This window comes from Aedes albopictus, chromosome 3 (assembly GCF_035046485.1).
Source record: "Aedes albopictus strain Foshan chromosome 3, AalbF5, whole genome shotgun sequence".
Taxonomy (NCBI): Eukaryota; Metazoa; Arthropoda; class Insecta; order Diptera; family Culicidae; genus Aedes; species Aedes albopictus.
This window is the reverse complement of record NC_085138.1, coordinates 31,957,997-31,971,661: the sequence shown is the minus strand read 5'-3', so window position 1 is coordinate 31,971,661 and position 13,665 is coordinate 31,957,997. Positions and strand designations below refer to the sequence as shown.

General features: G+C 40.4%; 1 protein-coding gene across 1 annotated transcript; it reads left to right on the top strand.

Moving 5' to 3' along the window:
* Positions 1-10,896: 10,896 nt before the first annotated feature.
* On the top strand, positions 10,897-12,405 carry LOC109416007 (estradiol 17-beta-dehydrogenase 11). Its single transcript, XM_019689979.3, has 3 exons — positions 10,897-11,903; positions 11,964-12,092; positions 12,158-12,405. Exons 1-3 carry the CDS (start codon positions 11,050-11,052, stop codon positions 12,210-12,212), a joined length of 1,038 nt encoding a protein of 345 aa, XP_019545524.2. The 5' UTR covers positions 10,897-11,049; the 3' UTR covers positions 12,213-12,405.
* Positions 12,406-13,665: the final 1,260 nt, after the last annotated feature.

Here is a 13,665-nt window from a genome sequence, read left to right as displayed (position 1 = left end):
AAAACTAAGACGACCAAAATCGGACCTTCCGTTCGCAAGTTATGCGCGGTCCCACGTATGCCACTGCATTTTTATATATGGCCGGGGTTCTGCTAAACCGAACTAAGCGCCAAAAACTTTATTCCGAGATAATTAAGCTTTAAGTTCAGCCACTCACAAATAAACAACAGCTAAGTTTATTTGAAACTTTTCCACACACATGTAACTTGCAAGCCTTTATTAATCATCAGAGACGAAGAATACATGTAAATTATTTGAAATCATTGATATAATTACATTTAATTTTTCAGTGCTTCGCACTCAGTTCACTCTGGCTGAACAAAAACATTGGAATATGGTTTATAGTTCAGTGTGGCTGACTGAGTTTCTTTGTTTCATAGAAAACAATTCGGATTGTAAGAGAAAACTCGATTTTTCATCGTCTATGAAGTTGAAATCGATATCACTCACAATTTTTTACATGAATAATTAGAGAGGACGCGTATATTATGGTAGCATGGAGGTTTCAAAATAATTTGAAATATGAACGGCGGAAGCCCTCCCAGCTCAGCCCTTCCCACCTCTGTTTTTTATAGGCGGTGCATGTGCAGGCACAGAGCAAGAGTGATTATGTAAAATGATGTCCTTGCATGTGCTGAGGTCCTGAAATGTGAAAATGGAGCAATTTGTGTACTTCTAATTTATACTGGTCGAAGAAAACCATGAAAATGATCTGTCAAAGTGAACTAAGACAAAAAAAATCAAAAAAAATTAAAGAGTTTCGAACTTGGGTCCTTTGAGTGATAACCAAGCACGTTACCTCTAGGTTATTTAACTTAGCTGAAGGTCAGTCGTTAAGTCTGAATCAAGTTCTAAACATTCTTCTCTAGCATGATTTTCGTGAAAACGGCATTTTTCGATCAGCCAAAGCGAACCAAGTGTTTGATTTTTTTCAAGCTTTATTATTCTTATTAGCCTTGTTGTTCAATGACGGCTTCTGTGTTAAATTATCAGTATGAGGTGTGTCGACATAACGCAGGTATTTAAAACCAGTTGATTTTTGTATTGTTGAGAATAAATAGATTCTAAAATGCAGTGGATTTGGTTCGGTCTGGCTGAATGTGATTTGGAAAAATGGCGATCAGCACCATCGAAACATAATTGTATCCTCCAACATCCGTATTTCTAATAACGTGTTCAATTCTCCCACAGATTGTTACTATGAGTCGGTTGGAAGTTAGAAATTTGACGGAGATGAGCATAACTTAAAATGTTCTTCATCTGGACCAACACTAAAACATTTCGCTGATTATATGGAATGGTTTACAGTTCACTCTGGTTGGATGCAATTTTATTTTTTGTATGTTCTGCCAAACAGAAATTTTGAATTTACTCCACGAAGAGCTGTCAGAATTACTGGATTTTTACACTGAAGGTAGATCATCATATTCTTCATCCAATGGTTAAGAAAACTCATTTTTTCAAAAAATGGTCTTTGGTTCGGTTTAGCAGAACCCCGACCATATATAGATAAGCATCCCGCACCAGCGCTATTAGGAGAGACCGTTTCAAATGGCTCATCATCTTCAAATGTTTGACTTACCAAACAACTAAGACACCATTTTTTTTTTTAAGAAATCAGGATCCTGAGATATATGATATATAAAATTTGCATGCTCACTAGCACTGCCTAGTGGTGGAATATCGAATCAAACCGTCAATCATTTCTGGAGCAACATTTGAAAAGGGCCCAAGAGGTCTTGTGTCTTTTTTTCAAAAACGCTCCGTAGGGCATAACAACAGCCCGCCCACGCAAATGAACACCGTTATCCGAAAGATCGATGTTTGCTCTATCTGATAACGGTCTTAGTTTTTGTGAATAAGCTGAGGAGGACGCAGGAGCGACATGTGAAGTCATTGTTTACCAATGCTTGTATGCCCTTTGTGCGAAATGAAACTAGATTGGCTCGGTATTTGAACAAAAAGGGGTACGTTTTATTTGCGAAAAGATCTAGTGATCTACGTTGTTCGGAGGTCTATAATGAACTGGTAGGCGGCTATTCTAGACTAGCTATACAATAAGCACAGAGCACAATTGGGGATACGAAAGAGCTTTCGCTCACCTATCGGATGGATAGATGATCAGAGAGGTTTATCGTTGTGCGAAGAGAAGTGAGAGCAAATTCACAATTAGGGTGATTCGAAATTAATCCTATTCTTAACACCCTTTTCAAATGTTGCTCCAGATTTGTAAGTTCTTGACCAACCAAACAACTTTGCCGAAGACTATATAAGTAATTAGGATCCTGAGATTTAAATCTCATAAATTTTAATAGTGTTATGTCTGTTTGTCTCTGATTCCGCTTTGGGTTTATTCAAATATTACGTAATGCAAAATTTGACAATTTTTGAGTTCCTCCCTCCCCCGCATACCAACTCATGTATGGGAAATTTTGAATGAAACGTAACACGGCGCTAGAACTCCTCCCACCCCCTTGCGTTACGTAATATTTGAACGACCCCCTTTGATCCGCCGGATATATATGTCTACCCGTCTACAGCAGTGCGATTTACCCTATTGTTTCGGTGCGTCTTGTCCGCTTGTTTAGATACGTTATATCCTATTGATAAGGAGCATTTTTGAATGCCTAGTTCCACCTAGCGGAAACTTCCCGAACTAAATTGTTAATCACTAGATAGCCCTTGACTTTCCCAACATCTTTGCTGAAAACATCATCCTTTCAAAAAGTAAGGATCACGAGATACGCGAGAATATATGTTGGGGTCCAATGGACCCCAGGGTCCCAAAACGGACCTTCATTTAAGGTATCCTCTTAAATAAGGTCCAAATAAGTCGCTAAATTTAGTTCATGAAGCAGTCCTTAGGAATAGGAAAGAACTGCTAGAAGAATCACTTGGGAATTTTTTAGATGAGTTTCTTGAATAATGCCAAAAAATATTTCGTGGATGAGTTTTAAACGGAATGCTTGAGGAAAACTCTGAATTTATTTTGGTTGTTATCCCAGAAGAAAACATGGAGGCATGCCTAATGGTACCTCTGAAGAACAACAAGAATTTCGGAAAGAATTCCTGGAAAAATTCTGAAGGCATCCATTTATGCAAGAAACTCTGAAAAAAAAAATATGCGAAGGAACTCCTGTAGAAACCTCTGGAAGAATATCAACTAGAAATTCTAGATGTAACTTTGCAAGCAATTGTAAAGAAATTTCTTCCACAACGAAATTTCCAAGAATATTTCTTGAGAAATCGCTAGAAAATTTCAATTACAATCCCTAAAAAAACTCAGAAATGTCTGATGGAACACCTGTACAAAATTCTGCAGAAATCTTTGAAGTAATTTCTTAAAGTTCTTGGAGGAGTCTTGAATAACACTTTACAAGATCCCATACATTTTTATTTATTTAGTTTTTCATTGGATTTTCACGTATAATCTATTTTTGATATCACAAATCTCAAAAAAATATTTCCTTCAAATTATTTGAGTTTGTTTACAAAAAACCCAGGTTAATCCACCTAGTGGTGATAGTGCCTTTCTCGTCGAATATGTACTCAACATTTTTTCCGGTCATAAGCCGAAGTGTTCCTGAATCCTGAGAATACTCTAGAACGGAATAAATCTCATTTTCTTCTTTTGTCACAGTGCTCGTTGACTCGTCAATGAGGGGTGGAGTTGATAAATAATAAATGTATTTGATGAAAAAATTCTTAAAAAAATTAAGCAAAACCGCTTAAGGCGAAACTGGAAGCATTTCGTAATTTTTTTGGTTTTTGATTTTTTTATAAAATAACGAAGCAATATTTTCAAAATCGGTTTTCGTGCACATGTTGAGTATGGATCAGGGTATATTCTGATTTTGTTACGCGGCATAAAATGTTTTTCGTTTTTGCAGAAACCATTTTTTTGTGAAATTTTGTTCAAACATGGTTTCTGCAAAAACGAAAAACATTTTATACCGCGTAAAAAAATCAGAAGATACCCTGATCCACACTCTACATGTGCACGAAAACCGATTTTGAAAATATTGCTTCGTTATTTAATAGTACATCAAAAACCAAAAAATGAGGAAAGGCTTCCAGTTTCGCCTTAACTCATCGGTTTTGATAAAAAAAAAACTTCTGGAAGACTCTAATTTCACTTTAAAATTGATAAATCTATTGGTTTATTTATTTGTGCACTTCTTCAAGATGTTGAATTCCGACCAAAATTTCCAAGGGGGGACCCCTCTGGACTTAAGAGAAAATCAAAATTTTTGTCAGCCTTATTCAGAAAAGCAAGAATTTTATCAAAGCCATAATTAAATTTGGAAACTTATTGATGGCTCATATTCCAACGCTATACGTTTAAATAGGCCGAGCTGAAAAATATCAAATCTCTCAGTTGACTGCTTGACCACCTTCACTAGCACTGGATGCCGATCATTATCAAGACATTTCGGCAATTTTTTTCTGCGCACTTTAACCTATATTTTATTATCATTAGTTATAAGATTCATGTAAAATTTGACAAAAAAAAGTGTAAGCAATCGAAATTTCCCCTATTAAAGCCCATTCAAATTTCTACCGTGTTACAGAGCGCGAGGACTCAACCAGTTGCATCAAAATTGTTCGCAGTAATTTTAGACGCAGAAGGGGATTGGTGCTATAAAATTTAATTTTTTCCATACAACGTTGATCCATCCTACTGTAAAATGACGCCTCAGGAATCTAAAATGATGTAATTTGACAAGATCGCTTAAATTTTTATCAAGATTTTGTTCTTTTACACATTTTAATCGCTTGCATCGATTTTGTTCACCTGCGTAATTTCAGCAATGGATCCAACCCTGATTCTGCAACACTGCCGGTAATCTTAAGTGTGGTTAGAGATTATTTTCTTGCTGCCCGTGTAACTGGTTAACGAACATTTTTGATGATTTGATGTTTCGCATGCATGGGTTTGGTTTTGTTTTTTAATTGGTCACTTCCGACGGGACACCTGGAACCGGTTTCGGAACACAACCGGTTTAGATACGGTATGAAACTGTTTTCTTGCTTACCGTTCATCTGGTTATCGAAAAACCCCGCTCTTCCATGTGTCACATGCATCGGCTTGGTTCACTTTTTTAATTGACCACTTCCAGCGGGACAGCTGGAACCGGTTCCGGAACACAACCGGTTCAGATATAGTCTGAAACTATTTTCCTGCTTACCGTTCATCTGGTTATCGAAAAAACCACTCTTTGATGTGTCGCATGCCTGGGTTTGGTTCACTTTTTTAATTGGCCACTTCCGGCAGGACATCCGGAACCGGTTCAGGAATACTACTGGCTCAAACATGGTCTGAAACTATTTTCCTGCTTACCGTTCATCTGGTTATCGAAAAAGCCGCTGTTTGATGCGTCGCATGCCTGGGTTTGGTTCACTTTTTTAATTGGCCAATTCCGGCAGGACATCCGGAACCGGTTCCGGAACACTACCGGTTCAAACTAGGTTTGAAACTATGTTTCTGCTTACCGTTCATCTGGTTATCGAGAAAGCCGCTCTTTGATGTGTCGCATGCCTGGGTTTGGATCACTTTTTTAATTGGCCACTTCCGGCAGGACATCCGGAACCGGTTCAGGAATACTACCGGTTCAAACATGGTCTGAAACTATTTTCCTGCTTACCGTTCATTTGGTTATCGAAAAAGCCGCTGTTTGATGTGTCACATGCCTGGGTTTGGTTCACTTTTTTAATTGTCCAATTCCGGCAGGACATCCGGAACCGGTTCCGGAATACTACCGGTTCAAACATGGTCTGAAACTATTTTCCTGCTTACCATTCAACTGGTTATCAAAAAATCCGCTATTTGACGTGTCGCATGCATGGGTTATGTTCACTTTTACATTTGGCCACTTCCGGCAGGACACCCGGAACCGGTTCCGGAACACTACCGGTTCAGATATAGTCTGAGATTATTTTCCTACTTCCCGTTCATCAGATAGTCGAAAATGCCGTGGTTTGATGTGTCGCATGCATGGGTTTGTTGCATTTTCATATCTGGCCCCTTCCTGGGGTACCGGTCCGGAACACCTAAATGGCCATAACTCCGGAACGGCTGGACCGATCTGAACCATTTTCAATAGGAAACAATGGGACAATGTACCCCGTCGAATGAACCATCGGTCGTTGAAATCGGTTCATATTTACTATCTAAAAATGATGTGACCTTTTTGTACACATACACACATACACACGCACACACATACATACACACACACATACATACACACAGACATCATCTCAACTCGTCGAGCTGAGTCGATTGGTATATAACACTTGACCCCTCCGGGGGCTCTATCAAATTTTCGTTTTTGGAGTGAACATATAGCCTTTCGGTACACCTTGGTGTACGAGAAAGGCAAAAAAAAGATAAGAAAAATCGATGACAATATTCTCTAAGCTTCTCAGCTTTTCTAATGGGTTCCAACAAGTTGGAGATAAGTAAAGTACCAGGACGAACCAAAAATTTTCAAACTGCTCGTTCTCAGCAGTGTATTGACCGATTCTCAAAAACTTGGACTTTTATTGAAGGGGAATAGTTGTACTAACTTTTACTTTTGGTGCCGCCCCGCGAAACCCCTCCCCCCTTTCGGGGGAGGCAAATATGTCTGTGTTTTTTTCCTATTCTTCTGCTAGTTTGAGCAAATTCTTCAGGTTTTTCAGTAATTTCGATAACCAGCATCCAAAATCCCACCGGAGAAGTATAATTTAGTTGCATGACACTGTCCAACATTGTTGGGGACCATTTGGTTTCGATGTAAGAGTACCAGGCCCACCGGAAGAACCGGAACATCCGTAAAAATGGCCATTTGATGAAAATTCCTCTAGAGCTATGCGATTTTTTCCAATACAATCAAAATTCTTGGTCTAAGATCATAGTCAATGATTCGTTCCTCTTATGGACCACAGTGGCCACTTATTGGCCCACTGGAAGATCCGGAACATCCGTAAAATGTTTATTTCATGAAAATTTCTCTAGAGCTATGCGATTTTTTCCAATACAATCAAAATTCTTGAGTTTTGTTGCCTCAAAGGGACTTCAAACTCATTTTTATATATATATAGATATAGATTATTCTTGTGAAATTCCTTGAGAAGTGCCTCCAAAAATCGAAATTTCTGTAAGCTTAGAGAAAGCTTACTCATTCTTCCAGAAAAATTCTCCATAAACTCTTCCGGGAAATTATCCTGAAATCCCTCCGGGAATTCTTCTAGGAATTCCCCCAAAAAAATCCTCTGAGAATTCTACCAGAATTTGTTCTGGGAACTCCTCCAGAAACTCCGAAGTTCCTCCAGAAACTCCAGAACTCCTCCGGTAATTTTTCCAGAAATTTCACGAAGACTTCTTCCTGAAATTATTCCTGCAATTAATTCAGAATTTTTCCAGAAAATCTTCAGGGAATCGAGAAAGTTCTTTAGGAATTCCTCCAGAAATTTCTCCGGATATTCCTCCAAAAATTCCCTCGTGAATTTCTTAATGAATTCCTCAAGAAATTCCTGTGGGAATAATTCCAGAAATTACTTCGGGAATTTCTCCAGAAGTTCCTCTGGAAATTTCTTCAGAAATATCTCTGTGAATTCCTCCAGAAATTCCTTTAGAATTTTTTTCGGATATTCCTCCTGAAATTCTTACGTAAATTCCTCCAGACGTTTCTTCGGGAATTCCTTCAGAACTTCTTCAAGAATTTCTCCAACAATTCATTCGAAAAATTCGCCAGAAATTCTTCAAGAAATTTCTCCAGCCATTCCTCCAGCCATTCCTCCAGAAATTTGTCTGGGAATTTTAGAAATTCATTAGGGGATCCATTTAGAAATTGTTTCGGAAATTCATCAAGAAATTACTCTGGGAATTCCTACAGAAGTTCCTCCGGGAATTCTTCAAGAAACATCTCCATGAGGTCCTCCAGAAACTCCTCCAGGAATACCTTTAAAAATTCCTCCGGGGATTTTTCAAAAATTCCTTTGTGGATTTTTCAGTAGTTTCTCCAAGAATTCCTCGGACATTCCTCCGGTTATCCTTCCAGAAATTCAGGTATTCTTCCAGAAGTTCTTCTGGAAGTTTGTCGGGAAATTGCACTGCAAATTCATCCAGAAATAGATTAGAGAATTCCTCAATAAATTCCTCTGGAAATTACTCAACAAATTACTCCGAGAAATTTTCCAAGAAATTACTCTAGGGATTTCTCCATAAATTTGGCTGAAGTGGAAGGTGAAATTAGGCATGAAGGCAATGTATTGAACTAGAAATGGGTGACTCACTCGCGAATCGACTCAAAGAATCGATTCGCAAAACCGAGTGAGTGAGCCACGACTCTTTTCAAAAGAGTTACGATTCACTGATGTTCATTACGATTGCTAAAAGAGTTGGTATGACTGCGCACCTAATGATGATTCGACGCAGAACATTGCAATCCTTGACATTCAATTTTGTTTTCATACTTATATTATGTTGGCGGCTCGCACCAGCGATTCGATTCTTCGGAGAAATTAACGAAAACCTACGGATCCTGCATTTCACTACATTATGCTCAGACGTTTGTGCAGATCGTCAATATTCATACCATGCAATTGAATTTTCTCGAAAACTGGGTAGATCCGTACAAAAAGGAGTTGGCTCACATCGAAAATCAACATTTTCTTCAAATCCCGGAAATGAGTTGCTGAATCGATCAAAAGAGTCGACTCTTTTTTGAGAGTGAATCGAGAGCGATTCACTCTCAAAATTGAATCAGTTTTCCCATCTCTATATTGAACGAATACAGAAATTTCGCAGGCAATATCTCCATAAAAAAACATTATTGAATTCTTACAGGAATTTCTCCAAAAATATCACCAAAAATGCCATCGTAAATTCCCCCAGAAATTTATTCCGGAAATTCCTCCGGACATTTCCCCAGGAATTTCTTTGAAATTTTCTATAAATTCCTCAGGGCATTCTTCGAGAAATTCCTCTGAAAATTCTTCAAAAAAAATTCTCTAGATATTCCTCCCGGTATACCTCCAGAATTGTCTCTGGAAATTCTAGTAATTCATTTGGGAATTCATTCAGAAATTTCTTAAAAAAATCATCAAAAAATATTCCAGGAATTTATCTAGAAATTCCTCCGGGAATTCCTCAAGAAACACCTCCACAAGGTCCACCAGAAACTCCTCCGGGTATTCTTCCAAAAAATTCTCCGGGAAATCCTCCAAATTTTTTTCCGGGATTCCTCCAGAATTTTCTCCGGAAATTCTTTCAGAAATTCTTCCAGAAGTAACACCATGAATTCCTCCATAAGTACTTCTAGAAATTTCGCCAGAACTTCCTTTAGGAGTTCCTCCAGATATTCTTTCTCAAATTTCTCCAGAAACTCCTCCAAATATTCCTTGGGGAATTCCCTAAGAATTTCTCTAGAAAAATTTCCTCGAGAATTCCTTCAGAAAATCATCGACTACAGTCTTAGACCAAGAATATTTGTTGTATTGGAAAAATCGCATAGTTCCAGATTATTTTTTTATGAAATGGCCATATTTTACGGATGTTCCGGATCTTCCAGTAGGCCAATAAGTAGCCACTGAATAAAAATTATAATTGTATAGGAAAAAATCGCATAGCTCTAGAGGAATTTTCATCAAATGACCATTTTTACGGATACTTCGGATTTTCCGGTGGGGCAATAAGTGGCCACTGTGGTCCATAAGAGGACCAAACTAGTTGAAAGGGTCTTAGCCCGAGAATTTTTATTGTATTGGAAAAAAATCGCATAGCTCTAGAGGAATTTTCATCAAATGGCCATTTTTACGGATGTTCCGGATCTTCCGGTGGTTCAATAAGTGGCCACTTTGGTCCATAAGAATATCCAATCATCGACTATGGGTTTAGACCAAGAATTTTAATTGTATTGGAAAAAATCACATAGCTCTAGAGGAATTTTCATCAGATGGCCATTTTTACGGATGTTCCGGATCTTCCGATGGGCCAATTAGTGGCCTCTGTGGTCCATAAGAGGACCAAATCAGTGACTATGGTCTTAGACCAAGAGTTTTGATTGTATTGGAAAAAATCGCATAGCTCTAGAGGAAGTTTCATCAAATGGCCATTTTTACGGATGTTCCGGATCTTCCGGTGGGCCAATAAGTGGCCACTGTGGTCCATAAGAGGAACAAATCATTGACGATGGTCTTAGACCAAGAATTTTGAATATATTGGAAAAAATCGCATAGCTCTAGAGGAATTTTCATCAAATGGCCATTTTTACGGATGTTCCGGATCTTCCGGTGGGCCTGGTACTCTTACATCGAAACCAAATGGTCCCCAACAATGTTGGACAGTGTCATGCAACTAAATTATACTTCTCCGGTGGGATTTTGGATGCTGGTTATCGAAATTACTGAAAAACCTGAAGAATTTGCTCAAACTAGCAGAAGCATAGGAAAAAAACACAGACATATTTGCCTCCCCCGAAAGGGGGGAGGGGTTTCGCGGGGCGGCACCAAAAGTAAAAGTTAGTACAACTATTCCCCTTCAATAAAAGTCCAAGTTTTTGAGAATCGGTCAATACACTGCTGAGAACGAGCAGTTTGAAAATTTTTGGTTCGTCCTGGTACATTACGGGTTAAGACAAACGTTGGAAATTCCAGCTGGAATCCAAGCTGAACATTGCACAATCACTTCAAAGTACAGTTATGAAAAAAAAAACCTATACTCTTCATATATATATATATATATATATTGAATAGTATGCATAAAACCATGGGAAATAAACTCAAAACTCAGCTTTTGAACCACTATCGAGGAATCAATTGAACGAACTGGTAGCTATCAATCCTCAGCACAAATTGATCGCTGACCGAGCTAATCATCTCCGCAAATGCAACATACAGCAGCCATGTGAGTGCACTGATGCAGAAAAGTGCTGCAACCTACATGGTGCGGCTTCTTGGTGCGAGCCGGTTTCAAGGTAAAGGGTACTCGCATCGCATCATCGGTCGGTGCAGAATGCGATTCCACAAAACTAATTTACCATAGAACGCGCACCAGCTGTAACGATGATACGTCCTTTCGGTAAAGTGTTCCCCACGTCCAATATGGCGTCCGGCTCATCCAAGGGGAGCCTGTACCAGTTCCAGAGGCTTCCATATAATCCCGCCACTCCCAGACGACGGATATCCCCGCTGGAGCGGATTTGGGTAACGTTGAAACGGGTGTTTTACTTTGTCCAGTTCCTGTTCAAGAGCATCCCGATCTGGATCCAGCTGTTTTGGGAATGGTTGAATCCACCTCCTCCGAAGAACATTGCGGGTTGGAACGCGCTGGTGACGGGGGGGTCGAACGGAATTGGGCACGCCACTTGTTTGGAACTGGCCAAGTTCGGGTGTAACGTGATCATAGCCGACGTCGATGTGGACAATGGTGAAAAGCTGGTTCAGGAACTGCGCAAGTATCGCGTCAAGGCAGTCTTCTACAAGGTTGACGTGGCGGAGTACGATGCGATCGTGGAGCTTGAGCGGAAGATTGAACGAGACATTGGGCATGTGGACATCCTGGTCAACAATGCTGGTCTGATTCCGTTCCTGGTGCCAGACGAATACAGCCCGGAGAACATCCGAAGAATGGTGAACGTGAACCTGATGAGCCACTTCTGGACCATAAATGTGTTCCTACCGGGGATGTACCGCCGTCGTCGGGGGCACATTGTGGGTCTTTCCTCGCGGACTGCCTACATACCGACGGGGTACATGCGAAACTACCTGACCACCAAGTATGGCATCCGCGGATTCATGGAGGACCTTCACGACGAGATCTGGCGAGCCGGATTCGAGGGGCAGGTCGTTACGACTACCGTATTTCCTTCGATCTTCAACACTCGGAAGGAGTCTATGGATCATTTTCTGACGCTGCCGTAAGTAGTTTCAGTATAAACTTTGAAGCACACCTAGCTGAATATTGTTAACTTTCGCAGAGGATACGCCCAGATGGAGTTTCCACAGCCGGAAGTCGTAGGCAGAACTATCGTTCGTGGAATACGAACCAACCAGCGAAAGCTTTTTGTGCCGGACTTTTTTAAACCTTGGCAACTGGCCTTGTTTGAGTGAGTTCAATAGAAAACTTGTATTCATTCAGTGAATTCAAATAATCGGAATTGTTTATTTTCAGAGATTTACCGAGAGAGATTACCCGGCTCCTTTATCGGGAGTTGTTTAAGGGATAAATCGAATCACATCAACGAACTGATTTATGAGCAACGTTCTGTGTTATCTTGCAGCTGCTTGCAGTGGTCAAGCCGACATGAGAATGTTGTAGGAATATTTTTCAAATCAATTTGAGAAATTTGATTCAAAAATCATGGGAAGACAGGCATTATTGGAGCAATAAAATAACAGTGTTATAATGTTTCTGGAAGAACAGGCAAACAGTCGTGAAAACCTTTGAAATTTTTGTTGAGTTCATACATACATACATTTATTGGTTCCACAACACATTTAGGACAAGACATAATCAACAATAGTACATACGCCACAATACATACTCGGTTTGTGGCTGCCGCTCTTCATCCTCGGTCGCGCCCAATGCTCGCCAAGTCACGTTCCACCTGGACCGCCCATCGTGCTCTCTGCGCTCCACGCCTTCTTTTGCCAACCAGATCAGTTGCAAACACCACGTTTGCAGGGTTGTTGTCCGGCATTCTTGCAACATGCCCTGCCCACCGTATCCTTCCGGCTTTGGCCACCTTCTGGATGCTGGGTTCGCCGTAAAGTGCAGCGAGCTCGTGGTTCATCCTTCTCCGCCACACAGGTGCTTGCAGGTCCTCCTCGAGCATGGTCCATGTCTCGTGCCCGTAGAGGATCACCGGTCTTATTAGCGTTTTGTACATGATGCATTTGGTGCGTGGGTTAATCTTTTTCGACCGCAGTTTCTTCTGGAGCCCGTAGTAGGCCCACTTCCGCTGATGATGCGCCTCCGAATTTCACGGCTCACGTTATTGTCAGCCGTTAGTAAAGATCCGAGGTAGACGAATTCCTCCACCACCTCGAAAGTATCCTAAAGTCTATCGTAACATTACTACCCAGACGGATCCGGTCGTGTTCGATTCCGCCTACAACTTTATTTTTGAGGCATTCACCACCAGTCCGACCTTTGCTGCTTCGCGGGTGTACAGCTCTGCCATCGTTCCAAATGTTCTGGCAATAATGTCCATGTCGTCCGCAAAGCACACAAATTGACCGGATTTTGTGAAAATCGTTCCCCGGCTGTTGAGCCCGGCTCGTCGCATCACACCTTCTAGAGCGATGTTGAAGAGTAGGCATGAGAGTCCATCACCTTGTCGCAGCCCCCGGCGAGATTCGAATGAACTGGATAGTTCACCCGAAACCCTTACGCAGTTTTGCACACCGCCCATCGTTGCTTTAATCAGTTTAGGCAGCTTCCCAGGAAAGCCGTTTTCGTCCATGATTCTCCATACTGCCGCAATTCTGCAAAGTGACGTAAGCGACATTGCACAGTGTTCGAAATCGACGATTTTACGATCAAAATTAAATAACTTTTTTTAGGTTAGTTCTAGAGGTCTGGCGTGTTCTACAATTTTTTTCTACATGTTAAAAGGCGTCTTTTGATAAAATATAATAAATGATTAATCCCCCTAGAAGGGAGATAAAAATTTTATT